The sequence below is a fragment of the Amia ocellicauda genome, chromosome 7 (assembly GCF_036373705.1).
Source record: "Amia ocellicauda isolate fAmiCal2 chromosome 7, fAmiCal2.hap1, whole genome shotgun sequence".
NCBI lineage: Eukaryota > Metazoa > Chordata > Actinopteri > Amiiformes > Amiidae > Amia > Amia ocellicauda.
The window spans coordinates 48263719-48285679 of NC_089856.1; the positions used below are offsets into that span (position 1 = coordinate 48263719).

The 21961-nt window shown below is 51.9% G+C and overlaps 1 protein-coding gene across 1 annotated transcript in view; it reads left to right on the forward strand.

The window, feature by feature from the left end:
- Positions 1–21961, forward strand: part of prickle3 (prickle homolog 3) — a 29430-nt gene that overhangs the window by 931 nt on the left and 6538 nt on the right. The window contains exons 2-3 of the mRNA XM_066710092.1: positions 7948–8033; positions 21183–21366. Coding sequence (XP_066566189.1) covers positions 7948–8033; positions 21183–21366 — 270 coding nt within the window. The remainder of the gene's footprint in view (positions 1–7947; positions 8034–21182; positions 21367–21961) is intronic.

The window sequence follows — 21961 nt, forward strand, 5'->3', positions numbered from 1 at the left end:
GCGGTCCCTTTATGTCTGAAAAGCATTTCAATGAAGCGGAGATGGCGGTGGGTGCTGTGAACCCTGTGTGTGTGTGACTGGCGGGGGGGATGGGCACGCGCAATTACCTGTCTCAGGTAGAGATGACGTCACCGAGGGAGCCGGACAGTTTCTTCTCTCTCTGCGCCCTCGCTTTGTGCCTCTTTCTTCAACCGCAAATCACGCTTTATTACTCCTGTAGCTCGTTAAGTATGAGTGTGATTCGATCTTATTCTACACATCTGTGCAATTGTATGAAACAGTCCAGGGAAAACCTTAGTGCTTTAAGCTGGTAGATGACTTCAGACTGCTCGGTCACTTGTATATGAATACGGGTTTAACCTCTTACTGGCAGGTTGGGTGGTGTGAGATTTCAAATGCGTATCAGCTGTATATATGCCAGCCTAGAGAGCAGTCCTCCGGTGGGTAAGGCTGGGCTAGCCCAGATAGAGAGTTTGGCCCAGGAGCCACCAGGGGCCTCCTCAGAGTAGAGCTCCACTCTGGTGCCCTGTGCCTGGGGCTCACTTCCCATCTTCAGCACCGCAAGACTCTCGCACTCGTGCGCTCAGAAAATGTATTCACACACACACACACCAATGGTATTTCTCCACTTGCCAGGAGTGTTTTTGTGCAGCCTGATGAATAATAGGGACGAGGCTAATTTAGTGCCTATGGAAATAACTACGCAACCCTTGTTATAACCCAGGTGTAAGTTTATTGTGTAGGAGAGAGCGAGAGATTGCTGATGGGTCTGATGCCTTGTGAAGAGAGGGAGAGAGGGATGGCTAAGCAACAGAGTTCTCCCTGAGGAATATAATGCTACTGCAACATTGGTTTTTGGATTTCAGGCTCGGGTATTGTATAATCTAGTATTATGTTTTTATAAGTTGCTCGTTTGATGTAATTTCGGTACAGTGGCATTGAATGGTGTCTTCCCTCTGGGTTATAGAGGTAGATGGATAAACAGCCCTGCGCAGTGATAACGCTGTGTACCTGGGCAACACTGAGCTCTGAGTACAGGAGGACAGACGTGTCTATAGATAGAGCTCCCACTGCCCTGCGGATGAACACAGTGCTGCCCCTGCCCGAGCCGTGCCTGTGTCCTGGGCCTGGTTGGTAGCGACTGTCTGCTTCCGTTCCTCACCCTGCAGGATGTTTATTTTTTTTTTTATTATAACCTGACACGATGAGTTATTGGATCTCCCGTCTCAGGTCTAGACTTGTAGCAGTTGTCGTATTATTGTGCTGGATCTCGTGGTTGTATTTTTTCTCGCCCTCATCCCTTCTCGTCTCGCCGCCTGGGAACCAGATCCGTTGGCAGAAGCGGCAGCGCCCGATGTGTCTGGGCTCTCCGTCACTGAGAGTGGTGGGACCCGTCGGTGTGTATACATCTCACGACACCGCGTCTGATAGCCGGCCCCTTCGCCCATGCGCCGGGGAGAGGGGCACTGTGGGGCAGAGGAGAGGAGAGGACTCTGGGAAACCTGTCCAGTCTCCCCTGCTACATGTCGTTGATCTCAGTCTCGTGGGTAGAGCGGCTCTGCACTGAGCTGGAAGTGCAAAGAATATTCTGTTGTTGAGACTTGGGCCTGGTCTTGGTTCAGGCTTGGAGTAAATAAAAGCTGCTAATGGGAAACCACCAGCCTGTACTCGCTCGGTGGCTTTGTTTTGTTTTGTCAGCTGGTTCCTTGTACTAATCGTGAACACAACCGCCATGCAATGCAGGTGTGTGGTTTGGTATGAGTGGGTGGGTCCAAGTCGGCCTTCAGTCAGAATGGAGCAGGTGAACGACTGCCCGTGTATCTGTGTAGTAGAGTACTTAAGTCTCGAGTTGCTGCTCTGTTTATGCTGCTGCTGTTTTTCACTGGGGAGAGGTGGAGGTCGACGCTGAAGCAACGCGGCGCTGTTGTCAGAATGTGCGCTGATTAATCTGCAGTGGCTGGAAGGAAATACTTGGAAACTTGTTCACCGAGAGAGAGAGAGAGAGAGAGAGAGAGAGAGAGAGGGAGGGAGGGAGGGAGGGAAAGGAATGTCTTTGTGCACACACAACTCACATTTTCAGGTTTTATTTGTGCTCGTAATCGGAGCGAGGCCCTGTTTCCAATTAAAACCGCGCATGTTTCGCAGCGATCGGGCTCCGTAATTGGAACAAGCTGATGACAGATACAGTACGCTGGCACACGCCTGCCTGGGCTCGCTCTCTCTCTTCGCCAGGCAAGGGTGTTTCAGTCCACTTCACCAGCCCGGTCTTATTGTCTCCACCAGGTTATAATATCATCAAGACTCCCTCCCTCTCTCTCTCCTGGGTGTCTCATGTGCAGTTTTGAAAGTGCAGTCCCTATCGGAAGCCCCTCCAGCCTGCCACAGCTAGCCCGTATCATGTCAGACTGCAATTACAGCTCATTAAAGCACTTTTACAGGCTGCCGTGTCTCCCCGCCCCTCTCTGTCTCCCCGCAGTGATCCCTGTGAGAGTGGCGTTCCTAATGAACGGGCCGCACCGCGCCAGGCCCTCCTCTGGCATCACACTTCCACTCCCGATGAGGGACACACGCACACACCCCTCTCTCCTTTACCTTCTTTTAACTTTCTTTCTTTCTTTGCTTCTCTCTCAGATGTGTGTGTGTGTGTGTGTGTGTGTGTGTGAGGCAGCGGGAGGGATGATTTGTAATGCCCTGCTTTGTCAGAGTCAGCAGCTGTTGTGATAAAGTGCTGAGCTCAGTGTTTCTGCTCTTCCCGAACCTCAGCCGTCGTCTGTTCTCAGGAATGCTCTCCTTGCCGCCTCTGAACTCCTTATTCCCTCTGACTCCTCTCCCCGAGCCGAGTGCAGAGCGGCTCCTTCACCTGGTTTCCTCTGCGCTCACCCACCATAGGATACTGCCCTCAGCCTGTGGGGGTTTGCATTTACCCTGCCACCTCCCCCAGCTCTCACTCTCTCACCCCAGGATCGGTCCCAGCCTCCCTGGACTGAGTTCTTCCCCCGCCAACCCTGACACGCTTGTCTCCACCCTGGGGGGGGCGTGCTCCCGGGGGACGACACACAGTCGGAAAACTTCCCTGCCGGTTATAATTAATTGGTTCCTAGAAGCAGCCCCTGTGGGAATCTTGCCTCTACAGGATGAGGGGACCAGGTCTTGTGGGAGGGTCTGGCTCAGGTGGGAGAAATTGCTCTTGAGCGCCCCCTTTAACGCTGAGAGGGGACTGCATAAATGCATCCGTAAATTGATGTATTGAATGTATTTATTATGTATAATTATACCTTCTGTGCACTTCCGTGGCCCTGCGTCTCTGCGGGGCTCCTCCAGTGTGTAGTTGTGAGCCGGTGGTGCACTCGTGTGAGGCGCTGTGACTCGTGCCGGGTGGGGAGGAGTGCGGTGTGCCGGTGCGTGTGCAGCTCGTCCGTGTCTCGCGCCTCCTGTAATTGAGGGCTCTGCGGCTGGGCCCTTAATGACTGTTTTGGCTGCAGCTGTGCCGTGTGTTTGCCTCAACGCCAGTCCCCTGTTATCCACAGGGTTTGTTCCCTGCACTGTGATGTGTGTGTCCTTTTAACCATAATAATAATAATGATCGTGATTATATAGTTTTATTTCGAGCTGATAATCGTGGGGCTTCATTAATCCATGTCCAGAGTGTAAACTATTCAGGGGCTGGTCTGTAGAGAGCACCCTCAGGACCAGCAAGACCGGCGCTGCTCAGGAACAGGGTTGGGCAGGAAACCGATCTCGCCTTTGCTGCCCCTGCCTTCCTGCAGCGCCTCGCTATTGTTGCTCTTCTGGTCCTCGCCGGTGAGACTCCCAGGCACCCAGAACTACTCTATTTGTTTTGCTCTCTCCTCCTCCTCCCCCTTCACCCTCTATCTCTCTCTCTCTCTCTCTCTGTTTGTTTTCCTCCTGCGTCTGACTCTCCTGCTTGCCATCACTCTCCCCCCTCTCCTTTTCTTCCTCTCATTCCTGTCCCCCTGCTCTTCCTCGGTCTCCCCGTGTCTCTACTCTCTGCATTCCCGGCAATTAACTCATAACTTCAGTTTTGCTGGAGTCGTATTTAACCCCATTGTGTGTCTCTGAGTTGTGTTGGAGAGGCCTGCAGAAGATCAGCCAGGAGATGCTCCTAGGAAGGAAGAGCGAAACGTCTGTTTACGGCCTCACGGTGCCAGTGCTCATGAGTTCAGAGCGGTGCGTACCTTGGGAAGGCAGTGGCGACCCGAGCATCGCCAAGCAACCTCCACGCCCGGTTAGCTCCCTCGGTTAATGCTTATCCCAGAGTGCTCTGCTCAGGTTAATGAGTCACCGGACGCGGCCGACTGGGCAAGGCCACGGTGCAGCTCCCAGGGAGGGGGGTCCGCTCAGGGTTAGTGAGAGGGAGAGGGAGGCCAAGCTCCCGAAAGACAACTTGACCGTGAGATAGATTGTGGTCCGGTGATAGTGAAGCGGCACTCTTTGAATGAACGCATGGTCCCAGTGAACCCTCTGCAGGGACAGCCTGGCTCTGGGGGTCTGCACAGGTCCCTGCCCCCCCACCCTGGTAATGGAGGGTCTTGTTAGGTGAGGCAGAAAAGCAAACACAGCTGCCTCCAGCATGCCAGCGGCCCCGGCATCGCCGCGTCTTTTATCTGTGCGTCTGCTGTGCAAACTTTCAGGATTCTCCATCTGCGTGGGCCGACTGGGGATTAAGGGCTAAAGGCTGATTTGTGGGGTTAAATTAAGCTCCTTGCCAGAACACCAGTCCCACGGATCCTCACTTTATTGGTCTTTAGTACCGAGATGCTGAGCTGGCCAGGCCTAGGCCAGCGCACTCAGAGGTTGTGCTTTAAATGGGAGCAGATTGATGGATTTAACCCGCGCTGCATCTTTCCTGCAGCTGATCCTTCCAAGTATGAATTATAAGGGGGATTGACTTGTTTTCCTTGGGCAACAGCAATGTATGTTTTGATGCAAATACCAATGCACTGTAATTGGGCAGAGAGAGGTGTAAAACTTGTCCCGAGGGCTGCTGTTCTGGTCAGATCCACGTCTGGGCCGGTCCCAGCCTCGTCTCCCTCATGAGCTTCTCCTGTCGCTGTGTTGTTGGTGTTGAAACTGTCGGTCCACTAACAGGTGGCTCCCAAGTCTGTAATGTGCTGTAATCTGCGGGTTGATCAAAGTAGCAGGAGCGTTTCATTTTGTTTTGGTTTCCTTCAGCCAGTTTACTGCACAAAGAGAGGCACAGAAGCTGTTCAATAAATAAATAAAGCCTCGAGTGCCATTGTGCAATCCCTGTGTTCCCCACTGTGGGCAGGGTGTGTGTTTGTTTGGTCTTTGTTGTGGCCCTGGTGCCTGTCGCGTCTGCTCCGTCTCTCCACACGCCCTCCGGGTTGCACCTCGGCACTGTAATTATTCAGGTTCTCCGCCTGCGTGTGGGGGCGTGTTGGAGCCGTGTGATTTATTACCCCTCGCCGCGCGGCCTGTGCGGGCAGGTGACGTCCCGGCAGGCTGTCCTGGTGTTGGGGCCCGGGGACGCGCTGGGCTGGGCGGTGAAGATCGCCCCTCGATTGCTTAAAAAGATCAAGCCATGGTGCTCTGGAGCAGATTGGGTTGCAGGAAAACTCCAGCTCAAGCTACACCTGTGTTCATTGGCAGCTTCAGAAAATACAACCCGACCCACCCAACACCTAGTCTTGCATCAGCCCTTTCACTTCCGTGCCTTTGACTTTTTTAATATGATTGATTGATTGATTATATGGTGTTTATCAGCCTTCTTTATTGTCGTAAACACTTTAAAGATGGCGGCCTGCATTCCTCTTCTCTGTCTGTCTCACGTCGCCCCTGGAGGAAGCCCTCTCCCTGAAGTTGTGCACCGCGCCGTGGGACAGACCGATTCACCCGCTTTAAACATTTTCAACGTCTCCAGTGTTTCCGGGGAGGAGTGGGAAGCACATTTTGGTCTCGGGCCAAAAGACCATCGGGGGTTAACTGTGCCCGTCTCCCAGAGCACAGCGTCGGTATGGAATCCAGGGAAGGCGGGTGAAGTGTTTTCTGCACCGGCTGCCAACATTATTTAGGAAAATCGGCAGAGCCTTCAGTCAGAAAAAGTGGACACAAATTTGCACTGCACAGGAAAACAGATGAAAGTTATTATTTGTTAGCAGACGCCCTTATTCAGGGTGACTTACAGTTCACACAATCGGCATTTTAAGCATCACACAAGTGCAGTAGTACAAGCCACACAAAATACAATAAACACATCCTAGTGTAATAAGGTAACAAGTGCAGACACAGTCCCAGGTATGCGCTAAAGCGGGTGGGGGGGCGTAGGAGAAGTGGCAGTACAACAGCCGAGGCTCCAACAACACACAAATAAGCAGGAGCACGAGGACGCATCGTTACACAGAGTGCACAATAACCAGTGCCGAGCAGCTGCTCACCATCACTGTGAAACCTCTTCCAGTTTTTAGTTTGTTTTCAGGACTGTGTTGTGTTTTGTTACGAGGGGGCTGCGGTCCCCGGCCCGGCGAGTGTCTGAGCAGTGGCAGGAATTTCAGGGCAGCCACTGCTGGAGAGCCGGGGAGTGCGTGAGAGAGAAGCGCAGTCAGGGCCGTAAATCACTGGGAGGGAGGAGAGAGAGGGGGAGGGAAACGCAACAACACGACACTTAAAACAACCAACTTGAGCTTCAGGGAATCTCCCACAGCCGGTGCTGCTCACGGGCTTGGCACTGAACTGCTGGCGGTGGAAACCAATTCAGTCACACATAGGCCTGCTGCTTTACAACTGAGAGAGAGGGAGAGGGAGAGAGAGAGATTTCATAGTGAACATTTGTACAGATGTACTTAAAATATATTTTTCTTTCACCGCTCTAGTTTTGCCCGTTTTGTCTTTCTAGAAACAGCAGGAATGTGTGGGGTTAGTGAGTGTGTGTTTCCGTTGCGTGTCTCCCCGTTCGGCCCGTGTGCAGCCTGACCCCCTTTGTGCCGCTGCTCGGCACTGCGTGTTGGCGGCGAGGACGGGCATGGCGCGCTCCCCGACCTCTTAACGGGCTCTGCATACCCCTGGTGACCATGGCATCGTCTGTTTAATATCCAGTGGAGAAACTGCAATGAAAAACTGGGTTTGACATTTTCTGCGTGTTTTACATTTACCCTCCTCGCCACCTGTAATTTGCGTTGCTTAGTTTTTTCGGGGTGAGGCACATGCTGTGCAGCTGGGCTCGTCGGCCTGCTCTCGGCGCCCCTGCAGGCAGCGCTGTGTCAATAGCTGGAATACCTCGCATGAAACTGCTCGCAGCCAGATGCCACGGCAAACTATTGTTCCCTGGCTAGCTGACTGAGTGGGGTGTGAGAGGCTGGCACCCAGTTTCGGTGGTTTGATGCACTGATGCTACGTGTTCCTTTGCCTTGGTGCGTGCTGTGCGTCCTGAGGAGCTGTCTGTGAGTGATGCTATAACCTTACACTCACAGCAGAGCTCACACACACACACATTCTCACTCTCCCACACACACACACTGCCTCTCGACCCTGGTAAGTGTATTTGCTGGCGGTCACATCGTACTGGCTCTGAAGCCGTGTCTGTAACGCAGATAGAGATGTTGCCTGGAGGTCCATTAAGACTCTCTCTAAGAGCTCGTCAGTGAGATTAATCGAGTATTAGAGCGCATTAACCTCCAGGAGCCAGGCTTAAGCAGGACAGGTCACTTCTGTGTGAGGACGTGCGTCTGCGCTGGGCCCTCGACCGGTCCCTACTGCCGCTGCTCTTACCGTGTCTTTTATCAAACCGTGATTGTTTTACAGGACTGTGAAAAGCATGTTACACTGTTACATCATTTAATCAGCTGCCCCTAACTAACAGCTGTCTAAGGATGAAGAGATGAATTGTCAGGCTGTGGACCAAAAAATAAAAATGTTTGTGCCTGCAGAAGCCTGACTGCTGTCTCTCTGTCTCTGTCTATGTCTCCAAAGCATGGCGAGCATGAGGACCCGGACCGAGGCCAGCCCTGTCACCGCTGTGGGGAGCAGTGTCCCGGATTCCGGATGCACGGCTGGCGGTAGGAACGCTTTCTCCACATGCACGGGTCTCACACACCGGCCAGTGGGCTCAGGGAGAGGTCCATTATACACACTGTTAGCTCACCAGGTGCTGCTTTAACAGCGAACCCTCGGCCCAAGAGCACAGGGTCTCCATCCCACTGCCAGGAGGCCACAATGTCTCATCACCTGGGAACGTCAGCCGGGGCAGAATACCGACGGCGTTACCCTGAACGAGAGAAGCCAGCGATCGGTCTGGTGGTCCAGCTGAGAGCCAGTGGGCCTGTCTCCCGGGTGGGGGCTGTACTGGGGGGCCACTTGAGCCCCCGAGAGTGTGCGCTCACTCGCATGTGTCAAACACCATCGTGGCAATTGAATTAGTGCTGCCCCGTCCCGTCTGGTTATGGATGAGAGGACGTGTGTTGCGCTCTGTGGCAATCCATCACGATTAATCTTCCTGATTGGCATCCGTGTTTTTGTTTGTCCATAAATTATTCGCTATGAGCCACCTGCTGGCATGTACTAATGTGTGTGCGTGTGCTTTGTGTGTCGGCTGTGTGTGTGTGTGTGTGTCGGCTGTGTGTGTGTGTGTGTGTCGGCTGTGTTCAGTCCATTCCCAGCGCAGCACTGTGCAGAAGCACTTGGAGATGATTGGTCCTGTCCCCAGCAGTATGGTTGCACTCGTTGACTCTGTGACAGCGTTACTGAACACTAAGGGACGCAGACAGTGTGATCCCTGCCTCGTTCCCCAATTTCAGCTGATCCCAGAGGTGCTCAGTTCTGTATTTTAGGTATTGAGTTAATCGTTCCCTGTGGCTGTGTTACACTCCCTGGCACTTCTCTGCTTTTATGTCTTCAACTGAACGCTTACACTCACAGCACCCTGTCCAGTGATGCTTTAAACAGATCTGAATGTGTAGAATGTATATACAGTTCTGGTTCAGTTCAGAAATCAATGTTAAGTGGTCTCTTCCACTCTTTTTTCCAGAGCTGTATATTTAAAGAAAAGGGGACAAGACATAGTCTGAAGATTCAAGGAAACAAACCGCGATTCTGAGGAATAAATAAGAGTCTAAAACAGATGCAGCCGTGACCCAGGGCCCCCGTCAGGCGTATGCAGCAATATGGTGCACCTAGGGTTGGACCACAGGGGCCCCCGAAGAGTGTTTTCTCCTTTACGCACTCGGAGAGCGCTGCTGCTTTGTGTGCTGCAGATGTCAAGGCCAATTACTCTTCTCGATTCGAGTCTTTGCAGTTTGGGTTTCCAGGAACCTCATGAAACTCGGCATCTCTTTCCATGCGGTTCCTGGACAGCCGGTCTGCTGCCTCTCACGCCTCCGTCGGGATGGGGAGCACCAGGCGGTGCGTGTGAGGCCGGGAGGCAGCCAGGGAAACTGTAGAGCAACTGATAGAAAGATGCCTTTTCTTTTTCTTCTCTCCGGGAAAGTGGCCCCAGGGTGCCAGATGACGGTCAGTAAATATCTCACAGCGTCACTCGGGGGCTCGTGACACAGACGGTTGTGTTGCTGGGTGATGGGTACCATGTTTCAGAAATGTCTCAGCATTTCTTGTGGGACCCAGAGGTTGCGTTGAGTTGGTGTCATGTCCCCCTTCGTTCAGCACAGAGATTCAGGTTTATAAACTCCAGCTAGACGGTCCCTTGTGGCATCACAGTGAAACGAAGTTTGTTCATCCAAAAATAAATGCATACAAATATTAAATCATACCTGAATAACCGATTGAAACAGAAAGTATTGTTTATTCTGGAAAGCAAAACCATTTGGACTGAAAATTAAACATTACTTTTAGTTTAAAAGTAGTGTTCATCATAAGAGAAGAACTACATGCATTGAAACTGGCCGTTCTTATTAATAATAATAATAATTAACATCTTCCAACTGTAGGACGGACGATCAGACGGACTTTGGTCAGAAACAGCTGTACAGATTATTGAGCTACATGTTGTTTAAAGTAATGTCAGAAAGAGCGGGTGGGGGTCGAGGTGACGGGGATCCTGCATCTGTTTATTCTATTTGAATCGGCACACAGACATGCCCCCCCCGGTCCTCCCTCTCCTGCGGCCCGGGCCCTGTCTGCGGCGCTGCGCGGCGGCCAGGCCTGCCTAATGCTCTAATCCCCCTGTCACACTAACAGGATTAGCCCCCCAATTCCTGCTGCTAATTCTGTGTGGATAGAGATGTCCGCCACTCGCCCCTGCATCCCTGACATCTGTGTGCCCCCCCGCGCCCCTCTCTCTCCCTCTCAAGGTCTCTCTCTTCAGCTGTCCCTCTGTTCTCCACTTCGACTCTCTTCCCTCCTTCCTTTCTCCTTTCTTCTTTTGCTGACTTCTCATGTATTCATAAATGAACCCCCTTCCTCTCCGCCCGGCCCATCTCTTCTTTCCCACTTTCTTCCCTCGCTGTCCGTTCTTTTCTTGTCCTTCATCTCCTTTTCTTCCGTGCCGTGATTTTGCCAGTTTCTGTGCATGTTTCGGAGTTGTTTCTCGTTCCTCTGCGCAGTGCACTGACAGACACGAAACACGCGCTGCGATTGTGTTATCTCACGACTGTGTTGACTCGTGACAGCGGGGTGAAGGTGAGAGCGCGGTTGTGCAGATATGCGTGTTTGTGTGTGTATGTATATAGATATGGATATAAATTAAGAAGCTGAATTGGCAAGTTTAACCTTGATGTTAATCAAGACTTCTAATGCATAGCACTGATAAAGACACCAGTTCACTAGAAACTTCAAATAGTTGTGCGCTTGTTGTTACAGAAGCGAAGAATCTTTAAGCACCGTTGCAAAACGGCAGCAAATATTCCCCAAGACTTCACCTTTCCATTCACAGCACAGAAATCCACCTTCCGGGAGATCGGGTGCTGGAGTCCGGGGTGGGGTGTAGTGAGTACTGATGTAATGTGTGCCCGAGTAGTAAAGACAGGAACAGCACATGTGACCGCACAGGCCGAGCACATAAAACCGGGCCCTTGTGAACAGAATAAAATGCGATCTCAGCACTTTGGTGTTAATCTCTCAGTCTGCGCCATGCTCTGTCTGCAGCATGCCCTAGTGAAATCCACAGTCGAGTGTGCCGTGGCGGCCACGCCGGTGTTGTCATGCGGTCATCAGTTAAACCAGTCAGGGCTGGGCAGCATAATCAATGGCGGCTCTTACAGTTGTAGTGCTGCGGGCCCCTGGGAGTCCCCTTCAGAAGAGACATGGGCCCAAAACAACTAGAATTAAAGTGTTAATGTGAGAGGCGGCCCAGTGCCGGCAGCTCATCCCAGGCTGCCTGTGTGACCGGGCTCTGCCTCCGTGCTGTTCGGGGCGGATCTGTTGTTCTGCCGCGTCTCTGGCCCTTGACCCCGGCGTCGCCCGGCCCCGGATCTCCCCGCCGGCTGCACTTAGTGCAGAGAGCCGGGGTGCAGCTCTCTGTCTGTCTGGCACCAGCCCTCGCCAGCGCCTGTTTCATTAAAACATATTTTGTCAGGATCAGTGATTAACGCAGATGAACCTCAGTGAGGCTGACACGGGCAGCCAGGCAGAAGCAATTTATTATAGTAAGACACAGACGTGTGTGTGGAGAGAGAGAGAAATAGAAAAGAAAAGAAAAGATTCGTTTTAATTTATTTGTGCACGTTCCTTCACAATTTCCAGTGACATCACTATTCAGTTGAATTAGATTGAATTGTTTTACTTCTATATAGCGCCTCAAAGTCTCGTTCCTATGGGTGGATGAGGAGCGCAGTTTTTGGGAGACGATTGTGCATTTGTTTATTCATGATTTGTTTGCAATATAAATATAAGATGTCAGCCAAAGAAACAAAGGAGATACATCACTCAGTGGACAGAGCGCAACGCAACAGGATCGAGCTGGAACCAATTCAGTGTTCGGAAAGGCCCCCTGCACTGCCTTATAATGATTCGGGCCTTTATAGTATCGCAGGGATTGTGTGAGGGGCGTTGACTCGGGCAGGGTGGTATGTATCGGCCTCTCTTGCCTCTTATACCCTCCCTCATCTCCAGCTCTTTCTCTCCGTCTCACTCTGCCGCTCTCGCTTGCTTATTTCTCTACTCCTCTCTCCTCGTTTCTCTCCTCCTCTCTCTCTCTGTCTGACAGATGGAGAGCGAGGCACAGGAACACCCAGTTTTTAACACATTATCCTCGGGCTCAGATTAACACCAGGCCCTTCGAGGTCACAAATCCCCCTATAAATAGACTGTGGGAGCGCCATTCCCAGCCTGGCCTTATTCCTCATTACTTATTTATCTCATTATTGAGTTTTTTATGTATTAAATTGATGTGTTCTGTATCAACTAGGCCTTTGAGTGCAATAACAGAAAGAATAACAAAAGAACAGCGTCACCTGCGAGGCTGTCCTCATTGTGCACGCTGCAGACCTCTCTGAAGGGGCGCTAGTTGCAGGAACGGCTCGGCAGTTCTTATTTGTTATCAATTGTTTTCAGCATCTTTATGACCCCGTGCTTCTCCACTGTGTAGATGGGCACCGTATCTTTCGAGATATAAATGTCACCAGGTCTGTAATAAGAACATAAGAAAGTGTCCAGTCGAGAGGAGGCCATTCACCCCATCGTGCTCGTTTGGTGTCCATTAATAACTCAGTGATCAAGGATCCTATCCAGTCTGTTGTTGAATGTTCCCAAATTGTCTCTCCAGCCACATCGCTGGGGAGTTTGTTCAGATTGTGACGCCTCTGTGTGAAGAAGTGTCTCCTGTTTTCTGTCTTGAATGCCTTGAAGCCCAATTTCCATTTGTGTCCCCGGGTGCGTGTGTCCCTGCTGATCTGGAAAAGCTCCTCTGGTTTGATGTGGTCGATGCCTTTCATGATTTTGAAGACTTGGATCAAATCCCCACGTAGTCTCCTCTGTTCCAGGGAGAAAAGGTTCAGGTCCTCAGTCTCTCAGTAGGACATTCCCTTCAGACCTGGAATAAGTCTGGTTGCTCTCCTCTGAACTGCCTCTAGAGCAGCGATATCTTTCTTGAAGTGTGGAGCCCAGAACTGTCCACAGTATCCAGATGAGCTCTAACTAGTGCATTGTACAGTCTGAACATCACTGCCCTTGTTCTCAATTCTACACTTTTGACAATATACCCTAACACTCTGTTTGCCTTTTTTATTGCTTCCCCACATTGTTTGGATGGAGAAAGTGAGGAGTCCACATAGACTCCTAGGTCTTTCTCATGCGATACTTCATCTAGTTCTGTTCCTCCCATAGTGTCAATATAGTGGACATTTTTGTTACCTGCAGAAATGCACACCGACAATAACAAGAAACTCACTGTTGGTTATTGGTGTTTGCTTTTGTTAAGTCATCAATCTTATTTAATCGGGGGATGGCGTGTAGGTGCCCCGTCAGCCCCCCTGTGGTTTCCCTGCTGCCCTGTGCCCTTGAATCCAGTTAGTATTAACCCCCTGGCCCCAGAGGGCAGCCCCAGCACTGCCACACAAAGGGCAGATTAGAGGGGGTAAAAGACAGGAGACCAAACACATTAGTGCTCCTTTTATTCACAGTCACCAATTACCGACACTAGGCAAACAGGGCCATCTGCCCCTCGCATCCCTGCGCCCTCCTCTCTCCCTCTTTCTCGTTTTCTCTCTGCGCTCAGGTGGCTCAAGTGACGAGAGAGAACGAGGTTTTTCACTGCCATCCTAGAGATGGGCAGAGCTGTAGGGTTTTGTGTGTGTGTGTGTGTGTATGTGTGTTTGTGTATATGTGTGGGTGCGGGTCAGACCCCTCGAGGACACATCCCCCTGCACAGAAAGCAAGCCACTGTTGTGAAAGCGATGGCCCTGACTCTGTGGGACTCGAGGGGCGAAGGAGAGTGAAGGAGATCGACCGGCACCTGGCCGACCCAGCGGGACATCCGGCATTTCTAGGGGGTTTCACAAAGCAGCTTAACCCACTTAAGTCAGAGTGATATAAATAGTAAATATTCCTCAGGACAGGCTGCAATCTAGTTACCCTGCCCTGTGCCCTCTGCGGACATGATTGTGCAGCCAATTACTTGACCCCTTCCTAGCGGCTGAACCTCGACCCACGGCTGAACGAGTGTCTGATTGAGTTTCTGGTTGTTTCCTTCAGAGATGCCCTTGAACAGACTCCCACACCAGATCCCTGCCACTCTCTGTGTAGAGAAAGTGGACAGGCCTGGTCGTGTGCTTGCCCCTGCACAGCGACAGCAATAACCGGTCCTGGCTGTGTGTGTGTGTCCCAGCGCAGACAGGCTGGTGAGCAGTTGTGCGGCAGGGGGAGCGAGGTGACGGACACCCAGACAATGGGCCCTTTGTGAGGGACGCCTGATTGACAGCTTGTCTCGCGGTGAGAGGTATTGTGGCGGTGTGGGGCCATTGTGTGTCTGTGTATGTGTGGGGGGCGGGTGGCTTGGCGGCACAATGAGGGCGTGAGGGCGGCCTTGATTTAAAACCCTCTCCTCTGGCGGCAAGTATTGTCCTTGGCGCTCGTGTTTACGGCAGTGAATGGACACCGGCAAACAAGATTGATTGATTTTATTGATTTTATTGAGTCTCAACTCCCTCGCCCTGTGCCTTCTTCCACGTCAGTTCTGTACCGCGTGCGCACAGCTGGCACCCCTCCACTCGCCCCACTCTGCACGGCCACCCTACTCCTGGGCCGTGTGACTGTGGCTGAGTCTGGTTTGAGCGCGCCACCCTTCGGGACTGCTGTTCATCTCTCACCGGTCGATCCTCAGTTCAGTGTACCGGCTCCTGCACTACAGCTGCCCACAGACTCGGGGCCACAGCTGGAAGTCCCAGTTCTCTCTATAAGGTGGCCACGTGGAAAGGAAGACATGAGGAACTAGATTGCACTTTGCTTCATCCACCCCACTCCAGCTGAGCTGTTTGTGTGTGTGTTTGATTGTTTGTTTTTATAAACTGTTTCTCGGCACATGCCCCCTTATCCAGGATGTCTCACAGTTTACACAATAAGAAATGTAAGCATTACACAAGTGCAGCAATAAACCCGTGTGTTTGTTTGTTTGTTGTGGTGAATGTCTCTTTCTGTCCCTCCATGTCTCTCCCTCTCCCTCCCCCTCGGCCGCACCGCGGTGGTGTCCGAACTCCTGCCAGAATCCGCCGCCGCTTCTCGACACGTATTAATTCGGCTGCAGCGCCTTTCAAAGGGGGTCTGGTATCTGTGGCCGTCGCCCCTTTGATAAACCCGCCATTGTGTGCAGGACAAAACCAAAACAAACAAAGACCCAGAGAAAGTTGGGAAGCAGGGGCCCATCCCCTCCTGACCTCAGACAGCGGAGGGGGGGGGGTCCCATGCACTGGTTTAAAGTGTTGCGTCAGCCCCGGGGGCATCAAATGGGATCGTTTAGCCTGAGTGAAGGTGTAGTGATGCTTATACAAGATGCGTAGTGAGGGGCCGGAGTGACTGACGCTCGGGGGTGTATGGGGACGTGTCTAGGATTCTGGGCAGGGCAGGGGAGGAGGGTGGGAGTCTTTTTGTTGTTGTGTGTGTGTGTGTTGGGTGGGTTGGTGGGGGGGTTGGGAGTGCAGGCCATTGTGTGCTTGCCAGCAGTGTCAGTTGGAGAGACCAGCGGAGGAGGTCTGAAAGGGGACAGTGTCATTAAGATCACCACACAATGAGCATCTTCTCTCTGGACTCGGGCAGCTCGGCTGTGCGCCCAGCTCTGGTCCGACTGTGGGACCGGGTCTGCCCTGCTTGTTCTGTTCTCCTGCCCGTGGTATAGAGGGGACGACAACAGCTTTTTGAGGCCGTTCTCACGGGAGGGAAGCCTTTCGTTTTGTGTCTGTGGATCATGTTCGAAAAGCAGGATGGATACTTCTGCAAGTTTGAAGAGAGGTACGGTTTTGAGTTTGTTTTCTGTCGCGGTTGGTGTCTTTGCTTTTCTGAGGGTGCCAGGGCTCACAGTAATACTGTAAGTCTTCCTGTCCAGTCCATGGTGCCGGTGTGTTGGTTCTTGTGGATCGTGTCGAGGTGCTGTCCCAATGCAGGGCTCTTCACTGTAAGTCCCTGCTTGGTTTTTATCCCCAGGCTCTGTTTAACTGCACTGCCTTGTTGTCTATAAGTTTATACAGCACTTTGTTATGAATGTGTCATAATATACACAGTTGTGCAAGTGTGGTTAAGGGGCCATACTGTCCTGATCAGCCAGTTATTGACTGAGTTGCACATTACGCTGTTTTTGCAGCTGTGTTCATGATTTATTTATTAGAATGTATCTGTCAGATATGTGATTTGTTTCCCTAATCGAAAGCAAGACTCGAGCATTGTTGTCCCGGTGCTGTAGTGGCATCGGATGCTCCTGACCGGTTGTCCTGGTTCATGGTACAGAAGGGTCTCAGTCCACTCCTTGTCCCCCAGGTCGTCACACCAGCATAAGATCCCGCCCTAACGAAGACAGAGGTGCTGCTCTTCAGTGGGAGAGAAACCCTTACAGCTTTGCAGTAATAATGAGTGTGTCAGTGTGTGAGGGTGATAAGTGCATCTGTGAATCACTGGACCTACTACACAGGGAGAAATAGCGTTTAGAGCTGAAATGGTCTGTTTACAGTCGTGTGTGTAGTCTGTAGAGGAGTCCCCAGGCTGCAGGCTGCTGGTGGTCCCCGTAGACGGGCACAGCTCTCACTGGGGTGCGAATGGCTCTCAGACGAGGGGCTGTTTGCACCTCTCGTGTGCAATAAGCACGGTGTATTTGAGCATATTATTAATATTGCATGTTCTATTAAAAGCAGCAGACGTGTCGTGGGGGCCCAGCTCCGTCCCGCTGCATTGACCATCGATTGCAGTGAATAATTAATATGTAGGCAGGGGGGCAGGCACCCTTTTAGGCGGGTGAGACTTGTCTCCTGTCCCTTTATACTGCAGTGCTTTGCCAGCCCCCCCACTCTCTCTGTACATCCAAGTGAAAGGTGGAATAATTGAGTGAGCTGTGAATTGAGTGCGTCTGTGTGCGGGGGGGCGTCCTGGCCGCCCTGTCCTCAGCGGTGAAGAAGCACAGGTGTGTTTATTATTGGAATCCGATGGCTAAACATCGCTCAACCCCCCCGGCTGTTTTCACAACCTAATTGGGAAAGCTAATGAAATTGCCGTGTTCCTGAGTCAGACGCACACTTTGATTGGCTTGTCGATACTAATCTGTTATTGGATGAACCCCAGACCTTTTTGAGGCCCTCAAGTTTGTCAACAGAGCGAGCTCCTCTGGGACCCCCCCAGAGCTTTTCAAGCTTTTAATATTATATATTAATAAACTTTATCTACATCTGGTCATGCAGTAGCTCCTCTTGCTCTGCTGTGGCTGGAGCTCCGAGACACACGGAGTCTCGAGCAGCAGAGTCCCGTCATTAATCAAGCTAATGAGACCAATTACAGATGGGCCGACACTCAGCAGAAGCCCTCCAGTGTGGGTTAGTGATGGGGCAGGGACAGGCTGGGGGACGGGCCCTAGAGAGCGTGGCACGCTGCCTGTGCTGTGTAGCTCGTGTGGTCTGGGAATACGGGCTCTGGTTTACAGCCTCGGGGGCTTTAGATAATCAACTTCATTGGCTTTTCCTTCATGCTTTTAGGCCAGAGAACTGCGTGGTGAATGTCTCTTGGATTCACTGGACAGACTCACATTTCCAGGAGGTCAATTAGAGAAGACAGTCATGTATATTTAATATAGTTTACATAACTGAACTCCTTGATGTGTTTTTAGCTACAAAGTCCTTAAAAATGATAGTAATTCACTGGCCACTGCGGGTCAGAGATGTTCCCAACACAACACACGTTAACCCTGATCTCATTCCTGAAGAAGAGAGGGAACTGAGAGCCCTGAGAGACTGCAAATAGACCGAGACCAGGGAGGGGATCACAGATCACAAATCTATGGCATCACTATAGCTGGGCTCCCGCCTCCTGCCCCTGCTACTCTGGGCTCCAGCCCGAGGGATCAGCGACGGATCCGGCCCGTGTGGCGCTATGTAGAGTGAAGATCCGCGGTCCGCCGGCACGCACTATGACACTTGTGGGAGTTCACAGCGCCGCTCTCTGTGGGGAGAGCCATGCGGGGGCTGTCTCACTGCCTGCAGCAGTCCTCCCCCACCGCAGTGCGTCCCTGGTTGTACCTCACAGGCCCCCCCACAGACACAGACACGCACCCTGCCTGGAAACTCCCCACCCCCTCGGCACAGGGAGACTTCTGACCTGTCGCTTAATCAGCCTCGAGAGCTGATTATGGGAAGTGGCAGGGGTCTGCTAATTAGGAGCTGCTCTGTCAGGAGTCATTACCCTGCTTAACCTAAATGATCGGCTCTAAGCTCTCCGGCCCCAGTGGGAGCAAGAGGGAGGCAGGTGGGGCGTCCCTCCTCTTCTCTCTCTTCCTCTCGTCCTCCGTCGCTCTCTCTCTACTTCTCTCTGCCTGTCTCTGTCCACCTACACACTCACCATTTCCTATGTGCCAGCGTCCCGTGGCGTCACAGTGCATGTGTATAAGAATTCATGCCTCCCGACGGGCGGGGCGGCGGTGTGTGGCTTCCCCCGGGGGAGGGAGCAGGATTGAGAACAGTGTTTCCTCTCAGCGCGATCGACCGCAGTGATGCCTTGACGGAGATGCCATCCATCCCCACCCCGGCCCTTGCGGCACTGTCTCTGCCACGCCCGGGTTTGGGCTCCAGAGCGGACCAGTCACACCAGCTCAGAGAGGAGAGAGACTGGAGGGAGGATTCCTCTGCTTTACCCGCACATTCAAACACACACACACACACACACACACACACACACACACAAATGCATGCACACTCACTCAGACACCAATACGGAAACGCCCGTACATTCACGCACACGCACACGGACTTAACTTTTGTATATTAATCACACCCTGACTTTTCAACGGCGGGTTAAGGGGAACCCCTAACGCACGCATACACACTCTCACTATCTTTCTCTCTCACACACACACACACACACACACACACGCAGACCGACACAGCGTAGCAGCTGGTCCAGACTGTTGTGATTAGTTATTTAACTCTGAGTGACTTGTGGGGGTGAGAGAGAGAGAATATCGCAGGGCTGAGGGGTTTATACACCGCAGGGATGAAGAGGAAAGCCTCTTGGCCCATCTGTTGTGAGAGAGAGACGCATCCCAGTACAAGTGTGTCGTTCAGCGCAGGGTCCTGCGGGCGACTGTGCTCCTCTTTGGGGGGCTGCGGCGGGTGGGAAACAGGAAACAGGGAGAGGCTGGGATACATAACAACAGCAGAGACCACAAGACAATAACAACATTGAGACACGGACAGGTGACGTTCAAGGTTGGCTTGTGTGTGTGTGTGTGTGTATGTGAGAGAGTGTGTGTGTCACGCTCTGGGTCAGGTGTTGAGACCAGAGGCATTGCTGTCCCGTCTAGCGACCGAGAGTTCTGTACATGGGGGTGTGTAGCTGTGTAATGTGAATATGTATGTGATTGTGTGTACATGTGTGTATGTATGAAGTCGTCAAAAGGGTTTAAAAATCCATATGTTTGCCTCTGAGAGTTGGCGGCATGTGTTGAATTCTTCATCTGTTCATTATTAGTGGTTAGTTAGTGGTTACTAGTGGTTTAAATCAATATTCTTTAGTAAAGTGTGTCAGAACAAGTCCGGTCTGGGTCGCTGTGCAATGTTTGCGTATTTGTTTGTTTATTTGTACATGTATGAGTTTCCTGTTGTTCCAGAAGAGCTTTATCTTCAGCTATAGCTAATGTACAAGTGTGTATAGATCTATATTGTTATTTTTATTATTTTTATTTCTTGGCAGATGCCCTTATCCAGGGCGACCTACAACATAAGTGCAAAACAAAGTGCAAAAATACAGTTCAGTACAAGGCATCAATCATTACAAATTCAACTTAGCTAAAACATAGCAATTCAAAATACATTTTACAAATTCCAATTTACAATTTACACAAGTACAGTAAGTGACTTCCTACATCCTGGACGGTGAAAGCTAAGTGCTGTCAAGATGTCGGGTTACAGACGAGGGCTACGGGAAAGGGAGCAAGGAGGAAAATTATTAGGAATTTATTATGCTTCTCACGTTCTTAATTGAAGTGCTATCTAGCAGGGATAGAGGACTAATATTACAAGTACTATCTGAAGAGATGTGTCTTGAGTAAGCACCGGAATGAGGTCAAGGACTCTGCTGTTTTGACTTCGGTGGGCAGGTCGTTCCACCATTTAGGGTTCAGGGATGAGAAGGAGCGGCTCTGGAGGAAGGAGAGTGGAGAGGAGGCAGAGTTAGTCTTCTGGCACTGGAGGAGCGCAGTGGTCTGGAGGGGATGTATGGAGAGACATGTGACTGAAGGTAGCTTGGTGCAGTGTGGTCGAGACAGCGGTAGGTGAGGGTCAAAGTCTTGAACTGAATGCGTGCCTCTATCGGGAGCCAGTGGAGGGAGCGGAGCAGTGGAGTAGCGTGTGCGAATCAGGGCAGAGAGACACCAGACGAGCCGCAGAGTTCTGGATGAGCTGGAGTGGCGGGTAGTAGATGCAGGCAGGCCGGCCAGGAGGGAGTTGCAGTAGTCCAGGCGCAAGAATTATATACTGTATTCATTAATTTAAACACACTTCCTGTGTCTCGAGTTGTCATCTTGGAAGGGTGTGCTTTAGGGCCAGAGCCCAGCACAGGAATGTTACAGTGGCCTGTATAGCGCTGGTCTCTGCTGTGCTCTCACTGTGTCCGAATGCGTGTCCATGTCTGAATGCGTGTCTGTGCTCTCGCCGTGTCTGAATGCATATCCGTGCTCTCGGCGGGCCTGAATGCGTGTCTGTGTCTGAATGTGTGTCTTTGTTTGAATGCTTGTCTGTCCTGTGATTGATCAGGCCTCACCGTGCAGCAGGCCGCTCTCGTCTCTCCTCAGTGTCCATCGATGCCGGGGGGCTCACGGTGTGTCAGTGTGGCATGTTAAGCCGAGTTCAGGGCTGGGAAATAGCAGAGTGAGCCATTGCAGATCAGCTGGGTGTGTAGGGGGGCCGATCGTCTGGGGTCGATCAGATTGCAGAGTTTTCAGAACATTTATATCTTTTGCTGAGTGGCTCCCCGGTGTCAGCTGGTCACGTTGTCTTCATTTCTGCTGCGTTTCTGTTGATTTCACTGTATTAATGCTCTCCTCTCGCCTTCTCTCTCTCTCTCCTCTCCCACAGGAAGATCTGCCTGCACTGTAAGTGCGCGCGTGAGGAGCATGCAGTGCGCGCCGTGCCGGGGGACCTGGAGAAGATGATGGTGAAGCTGGTGTCCGACTTCCAGCGCCACTCCATCTCCGACGACGACTCTGGCTGCGCCTCCGAGGAGTACGCCTGGGTCCCCCCCGGGCTCAAACCCGAGCAGGTCCGACTGCGGGAGAGAGGGACGGGAGGTAGAGAGGGAGGCTGGAGTGAGAGAGAGGGACACTGGAGGGAAAAGAGAGATGGAGGGAGAGAGTTAGTCGAGAGAGGGACGGAGCAAGCGAGAGTTGGGGAGAGAGGGTGAGGCCCACAGGCTGGTTACTACTGGTATTTATAATTCATGAAGCTGCCTCCATTGTTGACCGAGGGGCCGCGTTTCCGCAGTGACATCTGGGGAGTGGAGAGGGACGCCCTGTTCAGGTTAATTTATTACCTGTTTCTACAAGCGTGTGTCAGCATCGCTACACCAGCACTGTAATCGGAGACTCATTACCTGACTGCTGATTAAAGTTTAATTAGTGCATCTCAGGGAGGAGAGTTTAGCTCGAGTTATTCTACACCCTGGTGGCAACCCCCTCCCTGCTCTGAGCAGAAGCCATTGTGCAGCGTAAGAGCATCTCTCCCCCAAGAGCAAGAGCACAATGTGGACCAGGGGGGAAGAGTCCGGCGGACAGTGATCGGTGCCCGTGAGGTCCAGGGGTCCCTGTGTGAGATGGTGTGCATTCGTTTGCCAGTATGGCATGCTCCCAGGATGCCGC